A 20,635-nucleotide genomic window follows, 5' to 3' on the forward strand; every position below is an offset into this window, starting at 1 on the left:
TCAGTGCCCGTCACTATCTTTGATCCAAGAAACTGCAAGAAGTTGTGAATTTAATTTAATCCCCTGGCACTAGATAATTTCTGAAAATTTAAACTAGTAAATAAACCGTGACCCGTTCATACTCGACCGAAGAAAGATTGTTTTGTCGATTAGATCTGAATCCCTACCTTAATTTAGCTCCTCACGCGCACTCTCATCAGGGTGATACTCACACAAACATATTCAAATGAAAATTTATTTAGAAGTGTCCTATCAACCAATGAATCATGGCAATACATAATTATAAATTTAGACTATGTATAATCTATGTTACAATATGAACCGAGTATAATCCACAACAAGATCAAATTCATTCGCATATATGTGTACCACATAGTATAATGTTAGTGGACACGTCTCAATGTGTACATATGTCAATCACATAGACCTTAGCTCCTCACGCGCACTCGCATAATGGTGATACATCTCTATCAGTTAATGCATCATGGCAAAGACGTAGTTATACTATTTTCTTGTCTTTCATCTCTCTATGATTTACTATAATCCACAACAGGAGTGTATACATGTAACATGTTCGTAGATTCCATACATGCATGTATGTGTCCCTGTCCCACATAGTATAAAGCTAAATGGACAAGTCTCAATGTCTACATGCCTCATTGCCTCCTATGAATACTAATTGATTTGATGTGGTGGCCAGAAAAGAACAATAATCGGAGAACTTAACAGAGGTTTGTTTGTAGATAGAGGAAATAGAATATCATCAAATCGTCTTTGTGGAACTGTATACAAACTATATATTCTCGTCGACAGACAAACAAAAACATAACACGTTTCAAGGTGAGATGAATAATTCGAGAGTGCAAATATATGTGTCTAATATATTATATATGAACATAATTCATGAACACAACACGTTTTATGATGAGATGAACATTTTCAAGAATGATAGATCATTGTTTTAGCAAAAGAGTGATGTAATATATACCCACTTTTTCTAACATCATCATATTTTTAGTTAAGCGTGGATCTAAATCATGATATGTTCATATACACTAATACTCCTAGTGTCCTGTACATAACCTACTTTTGTTCCTTCTCGATGTATTAACTATCATCGAAATCCACCGGTCTCAAATGGTAAATGGTACATAGTCCGAATCAACTGTCAACGATCTAACGGAAATAAATATACATTGAAACGAAAATATTATATAGAGATGTTGAAACATTACATAATCCCCAAGCCACATATATAGAATTACAAGATTATACATATTATTGGGTAAAAATCCACCAGAAAGAGAATTCTAAAAAATAAACGACAATACAAAGACGATTCTTGATTAGCTTCCGTGGAAATCTGTAAAACAATAAAATCTTTAAAACAAATTTTAAAGACAATCTCCTCCATGCATATTTGACCAAACAGCTGCACACCGATTATTTTCCTCATGATCAATCACCAAAGTGAACGTCAAATCTCATCCACCATCCACCGTTTTAGGTCAAGAGATCATTGACCCATCCAAGATCAGGGTCACCACAAGAACCATCCTCAAAGCTAGTCTTGTCCCTGACCGCCGTGAACTCGTTTTTTTGTCTCTGGCGAGGAGTGATTTCACCGCTAAAGATGTTCGCCCTAGGCGAGTTGGTTAGGTAACTTGGAGATGAAGGCGAAAACGAGGTAGCTAGGTAACTTGGAGTGGAAGGCGAGAGGGCAAATTGTAAAGGACTACTTTGTTGTTGCTGGAGATGGAGACGCTGGTTGCTCAAACCGCAGGATGAGGCAAACGCCGCCGCAGCCGCGGAAACAGGCGTCGTAACGGGAGAAGAGGAACTCACATGCAATGCTTCCGCTAGATTAATTGAATCCAACGAGTTCACAAGCTCGTTTAAAACATCATTATAGTTAACCGACCCTGCCGCAGCAGCAGCAGAAACAGCTTCTGAAACAGCAGAAGCGGCACGGTTCCTCAGCCGCGAAAAGGCAGCGGCCTTGTGAGCTGGAGACAAAGGTGGGGACAAGGACGGAGATCTAGAAAGATGAGATAAATTACCCAAAAGAGTGCTCGTCGGAGAGCTGCTGCAAAACATGCAACAAGGGTTCTTCGCCGCCGCCGGAGAACCCGAGGCTGAGCCGCCGCCGGAGACATTTTCCGGTGGAAGAACCCTAAGCTGACGTGGCGAATGAGCAAAGAAACATACTTTTCTTTTACAGTGTTTACCGTCTTTACAAGCTTCAGTACGGTAACGAATAGGATGGAGCCAACACTCGAAGACTCCATGAGCAAACTCACACTCGTCTCCACGGCTACAATCACCATCACGACGGAACTCGGGACAAACCTCAGCAGAGTATTGAAACCGACGAGGATCACGACGGCGAGCTTTCTCTCCGGGATGAGCGAATGGACAATCAGTCCAGTCGTGGCTCCGGCTACGTGTGCAACGTCGGATCTTGAACTCGAACATACGGAAATGTTCGCTCGCGTAAGGATCATCTGTGTCGGAATCATAACAATACTCTTTGGTCTCCTTGTTGTTGCTGTCTTCGTTGTCTTCTTCATGCTCAGATGTGGCGATCTTGTTGCTGACCTTGTTGTTCCAGTTATGTTTACGCGGCGAAGAACGAGGGGAAGACTCAGCCAAGAGAAGCTTTCTCGGTGGGATATCCACCGTTGGTCTCATCACGACGTCCATGGTTTTTCTCTTCTTCTTGTTTTGTGTGTGTGTTTTGGTTTGAGAGATGAGTGCAAGATGATAGCAGAAGATATTGCGTTTGGTCTATATATGGGAGTTTGAGTATAGATACAGACATGAGAATAAGTTAAAAAATTTATATAAAATATTTTAATAAGAGGACAAAAGTTGAAGGGAGGAAGTGTGAGAGGGTATGGGGAGAGGAGTCGTGGCAAGAGAAGAGAAGAGGTTTCATGCAAAGAAGCAGGAGCTGCCTTTCTCTCCTTGCTTCGGACCTAACACATGTGACTATGTTCTCATCATCATAGTCATCTCTTCTCTCTCCCTTATCAGTATGTATTAACTATGTCTTCCTCTTTTAATTTGTTTTTATTTGTCAAATGTCTTACAAAAAATAACTAATTTCATTACATACTATTAGGGGTTATTTGTGAAATAACCAAGAAAATAAACAAAATTAGTTTTTTAGAGAGAGAGTAGAGAGAGATAGGAAAGTAAAAGGGGAGAAAGAGTGTGTTTTTGGTTGTTTAGTTAATTTTGTTTTTTTTTCTTAGTCACTGGGTGCAATTTCCCTACTTATTAACTTCATTGTAAAATAAAAAGAAGGATATTAATTTTTTGTTCTGAAAATACGTCCGCACCTGCCATGATATTAACGTAGTATCGATATATCAACTGAATGAGAAAATAGATGAAGCGCAATTGTTGATAAAAAAAAAATGAAGCGCAATTACAAACATTAATATTGGCTCAACCGTCGTATTGTAGATTCAAATCAACCATGTTTCAACTTTCAAGAACACCAAAGCAACGAAATATACAAAAGTTTTAACTTTTTAAGAAATTATCATAACTCAGCTGGATATATATAACACTATTAAAAAGTTAACAAAGAGTATCTTGTTAAGTTTTACGGCGGTCAATAACTTTTTGTAAAACATGATTTTTTCTTAAAATTTATGTTACGTATTGCATGGTTGATTAACGGTATAAACATACGTGGCTAATAAATCATACGAATCTAAAAATGAGCTAGTTTTGATTAATGTAAGTTTTACGTCGGTCAATAACTTTTTCTTTTTTTTTGTAACACAAACTTCGTTAGCTAGAACTTAAATCCCCAAAGGGTACAAAACAGAGTTTTCAGAAAACAGAGCATGTTTTGCCAATACATCGGCCTCACTGTTCCTACTACGAGGAATCCAAATAAAAGAACAGAATTTGAAAGAAACAGCACAATGGAGGATATCTGCAACTATTCCATACAGTTCCGGAGGTGCCGACTGCGGCTTGAGCGTTGCTACCAGTTGAGTAGAGTCAGACTCGAAGATAACCTGCTGGATTCCCAACTCTTTACACTTTATAATCGCAGCTCGAAGGGCCAAGCCCTCAGCACTAAACGGAGATCTGACTGATCTCGATGCGGTTTCAAACTGAACCTTACTACCTGTATGCTTCATAACCCAGCCGAATCCTGCTGTATTCGAATCACCCCTTCACGCCGCATCGACCGCAACTACTGTAGTTCCTTCCGGTAGCCTCAGAGGGAGGGGTATTGCCTTCTTACGTGGTGTCACCTTTTCCTGGGCCAGGAACCATTCTCGGGCCATAACCACCGCCTTGGTAATAGTTTCTTCCGGGGTTGATGTCACCTTTTCTAAGACATTATTTTTTCTTAAAAATTATGTTACGTATTGCATGGTTGGTTAATGGTAAACCAAGAAAACATACGTGATTGATAAATCATACGAACCTAAAAATGAGCTAGTTTGATTACTGTACATGATGCAATAAACAAATCGCCTAATGTTTTATATTTAGTTTTATACCATACAATTTTAGAGGATAGATGTACATCGAATCTAACAAGACTTTGCAACACAGAAAGGATACGACAAGATTACATACAAGTCCAAATACAAAAGCTGTTTCAGAAAATACGTATTTCCATTTCGTACGCCACTTATCAGCGGACTATATACATGATTCACTATATTATTAATACTTTATATTTTTCAAAATTCTATAATATATCTAAAAGGCCGAGTGCATGTATATGTACAAGTGTCAGGTTTTGGATTGGTTGCGTGGCTCCGATGGAAGCAGATACATTTTTGGTTTCTATATTCATCATGGCCTCAGCTCATAATAAACTAATGTTTTTGATTAAGTTTATAACTTTCACGTCCAGACTTTTAAGAGTCTGTAAGCCACGTCCAAAAATGGTGAACGAAGCGGTAATTTACAGTAAAGCACAAACGATAAATATAATAAGAACAAAATAACTTAGTTACAAAATAATAATATTGTTTGACGCCAAAAAGAACAATGCTTTTGAGTAAGTTCAATGTATTATATCATGTACTGGTCCCTCTCCATTGTCAAATTTGGAGGTATTGTCTATGTCCGTACGTAAGTCATTGTTCTTCAAAATCCAGGGCTTCTCAATTTGGTGGTTAATCAAATAGGTAAGCCATTAACATAAATATTCAACGTTTAAGATAAATATTAAACTGCAGAACAGATTTGAAGTTATTACAAAACCAAAACAGATTTGAAGTTATTACAAAACCAAAACATTGATGTTATCATCTGTACTCTGTAAACCACGGGTCGTACTGAAAAATATTTTCTATGGATACCTCGACATTGTCAATCAATCGAAAATTCTAACTTCATTTCTGAGTGAATTTTAGGATTTATATTGGGTATTTGTTAATAAACTAGTATATGTATATATATATGTATATATAACTATTATTATTGATAGATATTTTGATGCAATTTTCCACTCATAATTTTATTAGTGGTTAGAGATAGTTTTTAATAATTTTAACATTGCATTTCTGTATTTAAGAGAATTTCAGTACTATGATGATCTATATTTTTAATTTAAAATTCCAGTCCGAAAATATTTATAATATACCCTTTGGTTCTTTGTTGTTTCTCTGCAATCGTTGTGCTTAAACCCTTACCGGAAATGGAGAGACGAAGGAAGAAATGAACCGTCTTGAACATTTCGTCGACGAAAACGACAATCTCATCAATCTCATCAAGAAGCTTCCCGATCAGCTCCATCACAACGTTATGGCGAGTTTCCATCCATTAAAACAGCCTTTCCCTTAGATTCTAATTGCGTACACGATTTGATGAATCTGATGCTTACAGGTTCCATTCAAACGGAGGCTTCCTTCTTCGCTACAACTGCTTGCGGTATGTTTGTTTCAAAATGTGTGGACTGGATGATGTGTTTGCTTTCATAGTGATCTTAAGTGGTGTTTCTTTAATAGGAAGGACTTCTTGAGATAAGAGAAGAGTATGAAGAAGAAGAAGAAGATTATGCAACTGTGCTTCAGCCAGGTGTTAAAAAGGAGGCTTCTGGTGTTAATCCTGGAGGAGAGGGAGAGGCCGGAGAAGGTGAAGTTGAAGATGATGAATTTGCTCGAATCATGTCCAAGTTGAATGAACTTCAAATGCAAGAAGAACTGGAGGGTGAGGATGGCGATGATTATATAAGTGAAGAACAAGATTCTTCTGTAGAAAGTATCGAGGAGAGCGAGTTGCTCGGTGTGGTGAATGGTATTGGAGATAAGACAAATCACAATAAGATAGATTATGAGAAATCTGCTGCGAAACAAGAATCTAGCATATCTGTTCTCGAGAAGGTGTCTGGCCATAGTTCTTTTATTGGTGAACCCATGAGATATTCAGATGTAAGGGAACTCACATTTAGGTTCATGTTTATGGTTATATGTTTTTTTCCTCATGTTTTATTACTTTTGATGCAGCCAAGAGTCAAAGAAAAAGCTATTCAAGTCTTACCAGAGAGATATCCACACAAACATGCAGATGATCTGTTGAAAGTAAGAAAAACATTTTACTGTAATCTTCTCTTCTTTTCTTTCTACAAACAAACATTTTTACTTTTGATGCTTGCTACGTAGTAGTGTAGTTGTTGGGGAGATCTGATATTTTCCTTTAAGCTCATTAAATATCTGAATCTTGCAGGCGTTTACTGGATCGATCGTAGAGCACGCCCGTAATCTAGAAACCAACACACACTGCCTAATGCAGGTACATTTCTATCTACCACAAGAAGAACACATCATTAGCAATGCTGGAAACATAATTCTTATTGCATGTTTTTGTTTGTAAGCAGCCTTCAGGGTCTCAGCCATCAAAACCAGTTTCAATATTCAAGGCACAGAGAAGATAGCCAGTTAGGGTCTATGTACAATTTTGTTTGGTATTCCTTCTGATGATATATGTAAGAAGTAAGAACACATACATATGTGTGTGCATTTATATACAGTTAAGTAGGCAAATCTACATCAGAAAATCTGATACTTGACTCCGTCTGAAAATTCTTGAAGTAGCTTCTCTTTGACAATACCCATCTACTAAACTCCAATGTCTCCATGCCTTTAAACTCAGCTAACATCATGTGACAACAAAAATTTAAAACTGACTTCCTGTTTTGGTTTTATTACATGGAATAGAAATGTTTCCGTTAGAACGTCGTCGTTTATAAGGGGCCAAATCTACTTAAAGCCCAAACTCTACTTTTGTCTTAACTGTAAGTAATATTGTTTCCCTTGAACTGATCATTGTATTGATACGATATTATATACAACGTACAGGTGAGATATTCTATGGAATATTCAGAGAATAGTATCTAATGATATCTAAACTATATACATGATACTTATCATCTTATAATGAATACCATAGAATAAACTGTGGACAGAAGACCACAACTAAAAGCACTACATTGTCAGGTTTTCGAATAATTAGCCAGCACAAAAACTTTCGTAGATTAACAGAAACAATTAGATAAACATTCATGAGGACATAAGATCTTGGTTCAGAGATGAACACTTACTTGTATCACTAATATGGATTTTCATATATCCACTGATCACATTTAAGATACCATAGGGATAGCCAAAACTGGATTGGAAGGAAAGAAAGAAGAGGCATGGAGAGGATGATGATGATGAACTCTAGAAGCGTCCGAGCGGTGGTGACGAGATCACCGGAGTTTTACAAAAAAATTGTATATATATATATATATATATAAACTATTATAATAAATTATTTTCATGCTTTTAAAATAGTTAATAATTAATTGAATATTAAATATATATATATATACAATAAAGTTTTTTTAATTTTTTAATTTTTAAAATTATTATATAAAATAACTTAAAAACATTCATATATGCATAAAACTATATACATGGATTTATATTTATTTTAAAAATATTATGATGTAAAATATTTTGGATAATATAATATATAATCTTTTTAGATAACGACGATTATCAAATTAACGGAAATTTGGTTTTAACTTATGAAATATAAAAAAAAATCTAATTATTTATGAAAAGTGGTAAATATTTTAAACGTTCTAAGTTGATAATACTTTGGAGCAAAAATATTACTATGAAAATAATAATTGATTTTGGTTGTTTATCACAATAATTGATTTTGGTTGTTTTAAAAAATTCAAGATAAATGATTCATTTTTTATGTGATATATATATATATATATATATATACATATAATAATAATAGTAATAGTATAGATAGATAGATAAATTAGTAAGGATATGAATTTAGATATCATATCATATGTATATAAATTGTATTTATTATTATAATATTATTTGCGAAGTAAATTTTTGGAATCGAGTTCTCACGTTAAAAGTTAGACTGGTTAATATCGTTGTTACCCTTAATAAATTTTTATATATAATCATTTAATTTAAAACAAATTTTATATTAAAAATATTAAATTTCTAAAAAGATAATTTTCATATATTTTGCTATTATCTTGAAAAAATATTTTATATTTCTACACAACAAGATAATACTTATATATTGTGTTGTTATCTTTAAATAATGTTTATTATAAAAATTGTAAATTTTTAGAATCGAGCTCTCAAGTTAAAAGTTAGTTGTTACCCTTAATAAATGTTTATATATAATAATTAAATTTAAAGCGAATTTTATATTAATAATATTAAATTTCTAAGAAGATAATTCTCATATATTTTGTTATTATCTTGAAAAAATATTTTATATTTCTAAAAAACAAGATAATACTTATATATTATGTTGTTATCTTTAAATAATATGTTTATTATAAAAATTAAGATATAAAACAATATATAATTAAATATTAATGAAGAAAAAACATTTGTATAAAAATATAGTCTATAACATTTCTAATATATGAATGTTTTGAAAAATTTAACACAATAATTAATATATATATTTTAATGAAATTTTCTGTCATAATAAATTATTTTATGTTTGGTGTAAACTTGTTAAGAATATAAATAATAATTTAAAAAATTGTTTTTAAATTAATAAAATATAAAATAATAAATAGGGCAATTGTCAATAATAGCACCTTTTGAAGTTTACGTCTCAAAAATAGCAGTAGAAGGAGAAAGTCACAAAAATGACATTCATTAAAAGATAAAATATCCATAATACCCTTGATTTAAAATTAAATAAAAAAACAAAAAAAAATGAAAAAAAAATGAATTTTTTTTTTTTATAGTTTCAGATTATATGTTTTCAGATTCGAAATTTTATAATTTTTATTTTGAAATTTTTTTTTCGAAATTTTTTTTTATTTTTTTTTTCAAATTTTCTTTTTATAATTTAAAAATACTTTTTGAAACTGTTTTTAAAATTTTTATTTGAGCGATTTGCATAGAAAATATACAATAATAATGAAATTTGCAAGAATGGAAAAGAGGGGTGGAGCCCAACATTGTTAGGTGTGAAAATACACTGCTAACCCTACCACTTATATCTTTCTCTCTCTTTTTAAAATAAATAAAATTAAATTAAATTAATTCTTCCCCGATAAAGGAACGTCGGCACAAACATACATTCTGATATCGAAGAAATATCAGAACCCTAGACAACCGGATTCAGCAAAAATGAACAAGCATAAACACAACAAAATCTTGATCAAAATCTAAAGAGAGGAGATTAGAGCCCGGAAAAAAAGACAGAGGAGCTATTGCCCCAGCCCCGACGAACGCAAATGGGTATTGGATCCGATGACCTCGCAGCTTCTCGGCAGCCGGTGTGTTTGAAACCGTACATCGATCCATCCACGATTAGTCTTCACCAAAACAGCCATCCCTAGAGTTGCCTCGCGCCCCGACCGCCGAAATCTACAAGAGACCCGACTCTCAAACTCCCTCCGCCAAGTTCAGCTGCTGCCTTGCCGTCACACACATCCTACAGCACCGCGCACAAACCCTAAAGTCTACCGGCCCGGCCAAGAAGAGCTTCAGCGTCTAAGAGGGAGATTTCCCGGAGAACAGCCATCCCCGAGACAAGCTCGTCGACACAAGAATCTTCACAGGGACGGCGTAACAAGAAGACCTTAGTCCCCATAGAGACTGTTCATCGCACAAAGATAATATAATAATTAGCCAGCTAATATGAATTATTAATGTTTACCTGTTTGTTAATTTAGCGGGCTAACATTCATTAACATTAGTTAGTTTAGCCGGCTAACAAATGTATTTTTATGTATTTGAATCAAATATTTTCACGCAGTATATTTGTTAGTTTAGTCGGCTAACATATATAATATGTTTAGGTATTTGTTAGTTTAGCCGGCTAACATTCGTTTGTTTAGCCAGCTAACAAATATATTTTAACGTATTCAAATCAAATCTTTTTATGTAATATATTTGTTAGTTTAGTCAGATAACATTCGTTTGTTTAGCCGGTCAACAATATATATAAACAGTTATTTACTAACAAATAGCTATGTTTACCGGCTATTTGGACACTTGAAGAATATTTTATTTTATATATAATTTAAAATAGTCCATGTACGATCGGTGAATGGTTAAACTTTTTGAGAACATCAATCATAGGTTAGCAAGGTTATCCTCCGACATAACCGGACACTCAATGTTTTTAGCTGGTTTTAATTTTTTTGTTATATGGCTATTTGAACAATTGACTGTCTTTAGTTTGAAATGGCAAAACTCATGTTCCAAAAGATGCATGTTTTACTTCAGAAGATCTTCACATATATCACAGGAAGCCAAACATCCTTGGCAACAAAAAAAACATGATAAGAAGAAGCTCGTTGAAACTCCTCTGCTTCAAAATTGCAAAGCAATGAAACCCTTCAGAGATAGAACCATCACATGCTCAATATTTTGCTATGGAGAAGAAAAGAAAGAATCTTGATCACAAAAGTTACTAAGGGATGTTGAAAAGCACTATTTTTGCGGCACAGCTCTTTCCCACTGTCCGGAGAAGTCCACACACGATGTTCCTTGGATTCTCGTAAAAGACGTACTTCGCGGCGGTGCTTTTGGGGATGTACGTGATTGAGAATTTGAATGATGGTTCCAGAGATTAACACATCTTCAGAGACCTGATCAAATAAAACATCAGACAGAAATGAAAAAATATTTATCTGAAACAAAATCCACAAAAGAACTAAGCAAAAGGTGTAGATTCCTAGGAGACTGAAGACGAACAGAAAACAAAGCAGAGGAATAAACCCAGTAGTAATGTTCCAAAAAAAAATTAATAATAAACCCAGAAGCATTTGTTAGACCTTATATTGGAAATTTCTTCAATTCAAATTATAAAAGGTAGGACAAAGCTTACCATCGTAAAATCAGACTAACGAGGAAGGACCGACCGATTAGAGGACCCGTCAAACGTGGGTTGCAGAAATATCAAGGAGGTGAGAACTCGAGGAGATTGTGAGAAAAAGGAAACGACGCTACGGAGAAACCAAAGGGATTGATAGAGATGCCGGTGATTTTTGCGAGGAAACTAGATAAAATGGTCGGCGGAGTAAACAAGAAGGTTCGTTGATCAGGAAGTCGAAATGTGACTGTTACAGATGTAATTGGAAACCTTAATTCGGAAGAACTTGGAGATCATGATCTATGAGGTTTCTAGAGAAAACAAGATGAAAAGGGAAGATGAGTGAACAGTGATTTTGAGAGAGAAAGGAGAAGTTACGGTTTATATTAAATGCATGTAATCGGTTATCGTGTTTGTCTTGACAAGCTTTCTCACGCGTAATATATATATACAGAGTGTTTATATATACGTAAAAACGTAAGTGTTTAATTACGGAATAGGGGCAGAATTGCCATTAAAAAAAACACATCATCGATTAAGTCAATTTTCCATAGCTGCAAAATAGTCAGTTATGTTTGTATAGGAGTCCCAATTTCTCTTTTTATTTTTTATTTTAGTATTTATTTTTTATAAAATTTTAAACCATAATTCCAAAACCCCACCCCTTAACTCTAAACCCTAAGGTTTGGATGATTAATTAACCCAAGACGTATAAGTGTATATTTACCTCTTTAATGAAACTTATTTTTGTGACTTTGAACCTTGAGTGCTACTTTGAGAATAAAAACTTGGTTTGGTGCTATCCTAGGATGAGAAACAGTAGGAAAGGACAGAGATAATAATAATTTTGCCGAACATTACTTCTCGTACATGGGTTCGGTTTTTCTGCTCGTGTTAAGAAAATTTTCGGTGGTGGTAATAAGGCCCAACTGCAGCCCATAAAATCATTGTCCTGGCAAACCTAAATTGATCGACGGCATCCGCAGCTAGCTACTTGTCTCCACAACCTTTCAGACTTTACGACGACGAAGACGAGCCGTCGGTGTAGAATACACTAAGAGGATGAGTCAGAGTGGTCTACGAACGGAGGAGCTCGATGTGAGTATTATCTATGATTGTGATTGTGATTTTGATTTGTTGGAGATAGACTAGTGTTTGTCACGAAACTAATCCCCTAGGCTTAGTAAATATCAAACCTTAGTACTGATTGTTTTTTGTCTTCTGCTTTTAGCGTTTCAACTACCCTGAAGGGTTTGCACGAAGACGTGGTAGCTATGCATTGGCACACTTCGAGTGTGAAGGCAAGTTGGGGAAGATGTATGGCGGGTATCCTAACTCTGCTTTGGTGAAGCTCTTTGCCAAGCTCGGCCTTCACCGATACAATTGGTTGGAGGTAAAACACACACACACACTAGTTTGATGCTTTTAATGTAGCTCGACAGTTTAACATCTGTTTCTTTCTTTATCTGATTTAGGGGACAAACTTCCAGTTTGGTAGATTAAAGAGATTCAACATGGGTAGTGCTGCAACTGCCTACTTCATCACTCTGGTTGCACGCCTTCCAACCAGCCATTTGGAGCAAATCTTTCAGGTTGTAGTCGAAGAAGAACGCCTCGGTATTCTAGACTTGACGTGCCGTCATTCTAGACCTCATGAAGGTAAAGGTTTGATGCATTAATCAATTTCAATATACATCTCTCACACTCACACTCGCTGACTATATTTATATAACATATTGCTTTTAGGGACCGAGAGTTCAAAGAAGGAGATGCCTTCCTTACGTCCACATCGCCAGCCAGTGCCTACCTCCTACAAAGGCAGATTGTTTGATTGGCCCTCCTCAGATTTTGCTTGGCCCTCCTCTTTCAGTGACACCAAACGTTTTTACTTGGTAACATTAAAACACTCATTTTGTGGTCTCGCATGCATGCATGCATGCATCTGTTTTTGCTTTTGCGTATTACTAATATATGTTGTATTTGCCTTTTCTTTTGCAGTTGAATGAATCTGAGTTGCAATGTGATTGGATTTCTTTGTATGTGGAACTTGCAATCTGTACTTCCCATAGGAAAATCAAAGCTGTAAGTTTTATATGTTCTCTCACTTTCAGTTTGTTAGCATCTATTTGGTGTTAATATAAAATCTTGTTGCTGCAGAGGGATCTCACCAAGTTTCACTTGGAGATTGTCCAAGTTGCCATAGAGTCTCTAGATGATAAGGAGCCCCCAAGTCTCATGTCTAGAGCTGCTCTCCTTTACGTCACATATAAAGACGTGGTCAAGTCTCTTCGGACCGGTGAGCCTTGTCTCTCCAAAGCTGCTGTGAGACGCGTCTTCAATGAATCTAAGGGAAGATTGAGCATTCAAGGGGATTGTTGGGTTGAAGCTGAAACTGGTTTGGCTTTTTCTGAGATTCCTTCTAAGAAGTCTTCGAAGAAGGGATCTTTAAAGCTTAAGCGCCGCTTAGGAGTTCATAAGCTATGGAGGCTGTCTAGTCCTAGGTGGTATCAGACTTACAAGAACCGTGGCGATCTTGATGATTAATGAATTTAAAAAGAAAAAACACAACCAAAAATTAGTGAAAGACTGCATCATATATAAAGAGATTTCTACAATATTTTCATAATATGATTGTTTCTAATTTTTATAATATATATATATATATATATATATATATATATATATATATATATATATATATATATATGTGTGTGTTTTATTAAAAGATTGCATCTTATATAAATAGTTTTATGTTAAATTTGTTGTTATTTTGTAAGTGTACGACAATAGATTATTTTGCTGGTCTCTAAATTAATACTACTTTTTTTTTGAAACACACAATTAAAACTATATTTGTTAATAAATATTAGTAAGATAATTAACCTCTTGTGTTATTGTTTGCTTTTGGATTCCCTTTGATTTCTGATTACCTTTTTCTTCTTATTGTTGGAGTGAACCACCTTAAACTATTCTTTAGTTGCTTGCTTGGCAAGTTAATGTATTGATGTTGATTAGTATACTATATGCACTTACAAACTTGGTCTTCCTTGTGATTAAAATCAATGGCTTGATCAGATCAAATAGTCTTTGCTACCCCTCCAATTTTCTTGACAAACCTCAAAATCTTCAGAAAGCTCATTCACAATGATTGATCAAATCTGTAAAATGTTATGAGTTTATGGTACATGTCACAGAACTATGTAATCTAAAATGTGTTTGCATTCAAGCCAAACCAACAAGCTTCTCGCTAACCTCCCACAGTTTCTTTGCCTTCTCTGCATCACTTGCTTCTTTAGACAGCTGATTCTCAAACGAAGACGAGTTATTGTTCCAGCTCCAATACACCCCTGACTTCCCCAGACTCGGATCACTCACAACCTAAACCCCATCACATTACACATGTGTCACACAACCTCAGTACCAAATCAAGAATCTGTCTACAAATATATATGCTCAACTCGGTTTACAAAGACTGACCTGTGCTAGTCTTTTCCCAGCTTCCTCTTCAGATACATAACCTTTGGTGATATACTTCTGAAAAGGCGGAAATAGAAGCCTAAACAGCGGGACGTGTTCTCTGAACAACCCAGTTGTAGCGATGCAACCAGGGTATAGAGAAGCAAACGTGACGCCTGTTTCCTCGTGGTAACGCCTGTGAAGCTCCTGCATTGTCAGCATATTGCACACTTTGCTGTCTTTGTAAGCTTTGGCTCCATCATACTCCCCTCCATCTATCATCGAACTGTTTTGCCCATTCAAACCCGATGCTAAGCCTCTTAGGTCTCCAAGGTTTGCCTTGGGCGGCACGTTCCCAGCCAAAGTGTTTGTATTCCCTACAAAAGAACATATAAAAAAGAACACTTATTGTCTGAACTAGAAACTTTAGTGTCCAAAGTGTTTGTATATTCTCATTTACCTGTTATAGATCCTACGATGATCATACGTTTTGATGGATAATCAGATTTCTTCAGGTCATCAAGAAGCAACCTCGAGAGAAGAAAATGACCGAGATGGTTAGTTCCAACGCTTAGCTCAAACCCTTCGGCTGTAAAGGAAGGTTCTTTAGCTGTTGGTTGGTAAACAGCAGCGTTACAGACAAGAACATCTAGAGGACGCTCTGTTCTCCGGTAGTTATCAACGAACTGCTTCACGCTTTCTAGCGAGGCGAGATCGAGATGCATCACCGTGTAATCTTCCTTAGACATTCCTACGGATTTAGCTGCTTTCTCGGCCTTGAGAAAGTTCCTGCACGCCATGATCACATGCCATTTCCCTGTGTCTGCTAATGCCTTCGCCGTGGCTAAACCTAAACCAGAGGAAGCTCCGGTGATCACTGCGGTGCCTTTTCTCTGAGTCTTCTTTTGCTCCGGCGATGCTTCGTTCGATGGCGGCGTTGCTGTAACGGTCTGTGCGCGAATGGCAGTGGAAAACCGTTGGTTTTGTCTCCTCTGCTCCTGCGATGGAACAGAGTAAAACAGAGTAAAACTCTGTTTTTGAGAGAATTGAACTTGCATAAAGGTGATTGGTTTTTACCTTGATGGAGATCTTGTCGGATCTAAGATTGTTGGAAAATGAAAAACTAGTTAATGTCGTCTCCTTCAGAGAAGCACTGAATCTACCCTACAGAATCACCATGACATTGAGGTGAAGTTCTTGAGACGGTTCTTCATTTTTATCGAAATGTTAACTGTGAAAACATGATACCTCTTTGTAGATTGAAGCAGTAGTAGAAGGAAGAAGCGAGTAAGCAGCCTGAAGAGCCATTCTTGTACGGAGCTGAAGGTGCTAGTAGAGTTCAGTATCTTCGACGTTGTTCGATTTGAGGGGAGGAGACAACAGATAAGGTAGCATTGGGCTAGTGACACGTGGCTAAAAAGCTTTTCTGTCGACCAATCAGATCTTTAGTTTGTATTCTTCTTCTGAGTGATAATTTTCCCTTGCTTGTTGGGCCTTGGGATGGGCTTGATTAAATACTGTCATTAACTTAACTGATTTGATCACCGTTGGCAGCTCAAGTGTAAACGATCTGGCCGGTCCAAATGTATCTAACAGTAATCTGGTGGAAGAGAGAAAAAGGCGGCAACTTAACGGTAAATGTGGAGATTGGAGAGATGAAACAAAAAAAGGAGAGAAAAATACATCTCTTGCAATTTCTAAAAGTTGCATAATTCCAATGAATAATTCCATTTTTGCCTCTATTTTCTTTTTCTTTCTCTTCTATTTTCTTCTTCTCTTTCCTCTTCCTCATTGGCTGTCACCGTGTCTAGACCATCTCTTCCTCCATTGGCTTGTTCATATGTCTATCAAGAATTAACTTTTTCCTCTCTTCGAATTTTTGATCAATCATAATAATTTTGTTCAAAAGATGGTTAAATTTGATTTGGTTATCATTGTTTGCAAATGATGTTTTGCATTGTCAAGTTTCCAATCGTTTCATAAAAGGTAATGCAATGAAAACCCCTTTGATTGCGCTATTGTGTTAGTTAGAACATGAATGAATAAAATACCTTCAGGAAGCATAGGCAATATTTTCCATCTTGTTTGTGTCTTCACAAAGTATTCATCTCTTTGTTAATATCATATTGTTATTTTCAATCTTGCATTTTACACTGTTCTTGTTTATTCCAATCGTTTATTTACTCTTCATTTTACCTAAACGAGTGTCACTTTGGTTGTAACTTATAAGTAATTAAGCTCAGTCAAACGTTTCTGATCCTTCCAAGTTTTTTTTTTTTAAAGTAATGTGTACGGCTAATGTAAAATGCAAGTATGTGTTTGAAAATGTGTGCAGGTAGAGGAGGATGAAGCGTGGGAAAGGCGAGAAAAAAGAAAAAAAGAGCCGAGATGGCAGTGGTCAAGTAGTTCCACTCACGTAATAGCTCATTTAGCTAAATATATGTGTTTTAGTGAGTAGTATATTGCTAGAGATCACAGGGTATTATGAAACACGTTTAATTATATGAATATATATAGAAACATGTATATGTGTTAGACCAAAAAAAAACATATATGTGTGAGCGATTAGTTTATTACTTAGAGCATGATTAATGAGAAGTTCTTAGGGTGAAGTTCTTAGCGGAATATAAGAAATTGTCTCTTAACTTTTAACTAAAAAAAACTAAGAATCAGCTCTTAAAAATATCTTATTTAATGAAGTAATGTATAATGATTACTTATACCTATCAGCTCATATGTAATGATTACTTATACCTATCAGCTCATATGTATATAAATGTTTCAGTGAGCCGGTGGTTATTCCTACGGCTACGGTTGGAACAAGATCATGGATAGGAGGGCTTTTCACACGCTCCAGTAGACGTCAAGACAAGTCAATCGACTACACTTTGTCTCCTCTTCAGGTTAGCATAGTTACCAAGTTATTCCTCTCCATATATATAAGATTTAAGACATCAAATATTTGTAATCAATCATAGGAGGAAAGACTTCAAAGGCTGCAAGATCGTTTGCTTGTACCTTTTGACGAGACAAGTCCTGACCATCAGGTAGGTGAATTTAGTTTATTCTTATGATGTTTAATGGTAATTAAAGGGATGCTGATCATGCTATAAACATTTTGTGTGATTAACGGCGGCAGGAATCACTTAAAGCATTGTGGAATGTCGCATTTCCGAATGTTAATCTCACAGGTTTAGTAACAGAACAATGGAAAGAAATGGGATGGCAAGGTCCCAATCCATCTACCGATTTCAGGTAAGAATCAGGTGTACACAAAAAAATGTATAAACATCTTAAGGGTTAACTAACATTTTGTTTTTCAGGGGTTGTGGATTTATTGGTCTAGAGAATTTGCTGTTTTCTGCAAGAGTTTATCCGGTAATTGCTCAAAAAACATGTTCATATATAGCTATTACATGAATATGTAAATGAAAATGTGTTTTTTTTTATAAATGAAAAATGATGAAGGTTTGTTTCCGGAGGCTATTATTGAAACAAAGAGGCGACCGAGCACAGTGGGAGTACCCTTTTGCTGTGGCCGGAATCAACATCTCCTTCATGCTTATCCAAATGCTCGATTTACAAAACGCTCGTATGTTTCTTGATTAGTTAACATTTTATTTACCAAATTACTACAAAACTTTTACGTTATTGTTTTGTTATTGTGCAGCAAAGCCGAAATGTATTCCAGGAATGAATTTTCTCAAACTCTTAGAAGGTAAATAAAGTATATACTTAATACAAATTAATTTCTAAAAAAAATAGCGTATGATAGATAATTTTGAAGTAATCAAAATATCCACCAAATTTTACAGAAGACGAGAATGCATTCGATGTACTATACTGTATAGCTTTCGCAATGATGGATGCTCAATGGCTTGCGATGCACGCTTCTTACATGGAATTCAATGTATGTCTTTCTCTAATTCTTGAAGATCGATACTTGTGTCTATATATAGGTTAATATGGTTTTGTGTGTATATCAGGAAGTATTACAGGCGACTAGGAATCAGCTAGAGAGAGAGCTTTCTTTGGACGATATTCATCGGATTCAAGATCTTCCTGCTTACAATCTCTTGTTCCAATAGAATTTCTTTTATGTAGTTTCATTTCGATTTTCTTATGCTGTACATTAACTGAATTTATGAACGAAAAGAAATGATAATAACTGAAGTAAAAAAAGGAGTAGAAAATGAATTATCACGTATCAATATGATGCATGCTTGTCTTGTAATTTCGATGATGATGATGGTGTGGAAGGAAATTAAAGAGTAAATTGGAATCTTATGATATTAGAAAAGTCGGTCTGATTATGAACTATTGTATATTCCTAATGGAATAAAAATTAGATAAGGTGCTTACGTTTGCTTTGAGATTCGACAAATGCAATTTTGAACTTATCCTCTATTCTAATAACAAAGCAGAAGGGATCACTTTTGAAACCTGACGTGAAGGATAAGATTCCCTACCAGTTACCACCACATTTCCACGATTCTAATATATTATAAATTTTGTCCAAAAGCTACCCAACTTTATTCATATCAAAACTACAATATATTATAAATTTTGTCCGAAATGGAGACAACAAAGGCTTCAAACCTCTTTCAACATCATCACATGTTAGAACATGATGCAACTATGCATTAAAACAATTTAAAACAAAATTATTATATTTTTTGAAATTTTCTCAAAATCTATGTGTTAACTTCTACAAAAATATTAAATTTTGGTAAATACTTTATATACCAAACCCTATAATCTTTAGTGTTGTTTTAAAAATTTCTAACCACATTCTACATTTTTATTAATGTATTCTAAACTCTCTTTTGTGGTACATGAACATCGTTCAATTATTTTATAAATTAATTTAGTAAAATTTTATATACTCTCTAAATTAGTGGATTAACCATTATAAAATTATTATTTTCTAGAAAAATAGAGACAATAAAGGTTTCAAACATATTTGACCATCACTATATATTATGGCATGAGACAACTATGCATTAAAGCAATATTATTATATACTAGATCCGGTGTCCGCGCTACGCGCGGATAACATGTTCAAATTAAGTAAATTTATACTTTTGATTGGTAGTTTTTTAGTTTAAGAAGTTGTTTGTTAATTTTGTGTGTTGTAGATTTAACCATAGAGTTTTGGTTTGAATAGAGTTTTGGTTTGAATGTGATGCAGTGATTATTTTCTCTTTTTTAAATAACAATAAGTTTGAATAATATATTATGTTGAGCAATCAATTTTCGTAGGAGAAAAGAGTATTTTTGAGTATTTAGTGATGTCGTTAGTTATCAGGCTTAAGATAACAGTTTATTCCTCTTTTGGAAGCATTGTATGATATCAATGTCGGTGTCGAAGTAAAAGCGCGATCCAGGTGTGGTTGTAAGTGATAATTTCCCTGCAAAAGTAAAATATTTGTAAGCATTTATTTTGACATAAACTTTATGTTTAGTTTATTACCTTCATGTAACCGTGGAATGATACTTGTGATGATTACGATTTAGTTTTTCCTGGTAGATATGCGATTTAGCTCCCTGAAATTTTCTGCCTTGTTGTTCCAGATAGTTAGACGTACCATTTTGGATCTACAAATAATGATTGTATTATATATTTATTGCTTAAAATAAATATTATTTAATAAAGTGTTAGTACCTATGTAAACGCAATGCAATGATGATCTTTGTATATGTGTTCTTGTTATATATATATATATATCACTTCCTTGGATGAGGCATATTCGGCCAACAACATCTGTGATAATAATTAGTTTTTAGTGAGAAAAAAGAGAATTTATTTGTTTGCGAGACCGGC

General features: G+C 34.9%; 5 protein-coding genes and 1 long non-coding RNA gene across 10 annotated transcripts; 3 read left to right on the forward strand and 3 right to left on the reverse strand.

The window, feature by feature from the left end:
• Window positions 1–1,192: 1,192 nt before the first annotated feature.
• On the reverse strand, window positions 1,193–2,783 carry LOC111197736 (zinc finger CCCH domain-containing protein 2-like). The gene has a single exon (XM_022691510.2). The coding sequence runs from the start codon at window positions 2,701–2,703 to the stop codon at window positions 1,504–1,506; it is 1,200 nt and encodes a 399-aa protein (XP_022547231.1). The 5' UTR covers window positions 2,704–2,783; the 3' UTR covers window positions 1,193–1,503.
• A 2,708-nt stretch (window positions 2,784–5,491) lies between these two features.
• On the forward strand, window positions 5,492–7,333 carry LOC106398645. Of its 2 annotated transcripts, XM_048738369.1 has the most exons (3): window positions 5,492–6,416; window positions 6,492–6,566; window positions 6,712–7,333. In XM_048738369.1, exons 1-3 carry the CDS (start codon window positions 6,153–6,155, stop codon window positions 6,856–6,858), a joined length of 486 nt encoding a protein of 161 aa, XP_048594326.1. In that variant the 5' UTR covers window positions 5,492–6,152; the 3' UTR covers window positions 6,859–7,333. The 2 variants fall into 2 exon arrangements, with proteins under 2 accessions (XP_048594326.1, XP_048594325.1); XM_048738368.1 differs by having other exon boundaries at window positions 5,492–6,566.
• Window positions 7,334–10,739: 3,406 nt separating this feature from the next.
• LOC106376903 lies at window positions 10,740–11,950 on the reverse strand. The gene is made up of 2 exons (XR_001275719.3): window positions 11,371–11,950; window positions 10,740–11,131 (listed from the first exon to the last, which is right to left on the reverse strand). It is a non-coding gene; the product is annotated as an uncharacterized LOC106376903 (long non-coding RNA).
• A 263-nt stretch (window positions 11,951–12,213) lies between these two features.
• Window positions 12,214–14,019, forward strand: LOC125577217 (UPF0725 protein EMB2204-like). The gene is made up of 6 exons (XM_048738374.1): window positions 12,214–12,453; window positions 12,587–12,748; window positions 12,831–13,014; window positions 13,102–13,247; window positions 13,354–13,437; window positions 13,513–14,019. The coding sequence occupies exons 1-6, from the start codon at window positions 12,418–12,420 to the stop codon at window positions 13,897–13,899; spliced, it is 999 nt and encodes a 332-aa protein (XP_048594331.1). The 5' UTR covers window positions 12,214–12,417; the 3' UTR covers window positions 13,900–14,019.
• A 459-nt stretch (window positions 14,020–14,478) lies between these two features.
• On the reverse strand, window positions 14,479–16,286 carry LOC106400721 (protochlorophyllide reductase C, chloroplastic). 4 transcript variants are annotated; one of them, XM_048738372.1, is made up of 6 exons: window positions 16,060–16,286; window positions 15,889–15,975; window positions 15,272–15,809; window positions 14,833–15,188; window positions 14,608–14,733; window positions 14,479–14,513 (listed from the first exon to the last, which is right to left on the reverse strand). In XM_048738372.1, exons 1-6 carry the CDS (start codon window positions 16,117–16,119, stop codon window positions 14,508–14,510), a joined length of 1,173 nt encoding a protein of 390 aa, XP_048594329.1. In that variant the 5' UTR covers window positions 16,120–16,286; the 3' UTR covers window positions 14,479–14,507. The 4 variants fall into 4 exon arrangements, with proteins under 4 accessions (XP_048594329.1, XP_048594330.1, XP_048594327.1 ...); XM_048738373.1 differs by having other exon boundaries at window positions 15,272–15,803; window positions 16,060–16,283; XM_048738370.1 differs by having other exon boundaries at window positions 14,479–14,733.
• Window positions 16,287–16,487: 201 nt separating this feature from the next.
• Window positions 16,488–19,253, forward strand: LOC106399951 (ELMO domain-containing protein A-like). Its single transcript, XM_013840388.3, has 10 exons — window positions 16,488–16,797; window positions 17,147–17,227; window positions 17,597–17,714; window positions 17,790–17,858; window positions 17,951–18,066; window positions 18,135–18,189; window positions 18,280–18,403; window positions 18,482–18,529; window positions 18,627–18,721; window positions 18,798–19,253. Exons 2-10 carry the CDS (start codon window positions 17,157–17,159, stop codon window positions 18,897–18,899), a joined length of 798 nt encoding a protein of 265 aa, XP_013695842.2. The 5' UTR covers window positions 16,488–16,797; window positions 17,147–17,156; the 3' UTR covers window positions 18,900–19,253.
• The last annotated feature ends 1,382 nt before the right edge of the window (window positions 19,254–20,635 follow it).

This window comes from Brassica napus, chromosome A8 (assembly GCF_020379485.1).
Source record: "Brassica napus cultivar Da-Ae chromosome A8, Da-Ae, whole genome shotgun sequence".
Taxonomy (NCBI): domain Eukaryota; kingdom Viridiplantae; phylum Streptophyta; class Magnoliopsida; order Brassicales; family Brassicaceae; genus Brassica; species Brassica napus.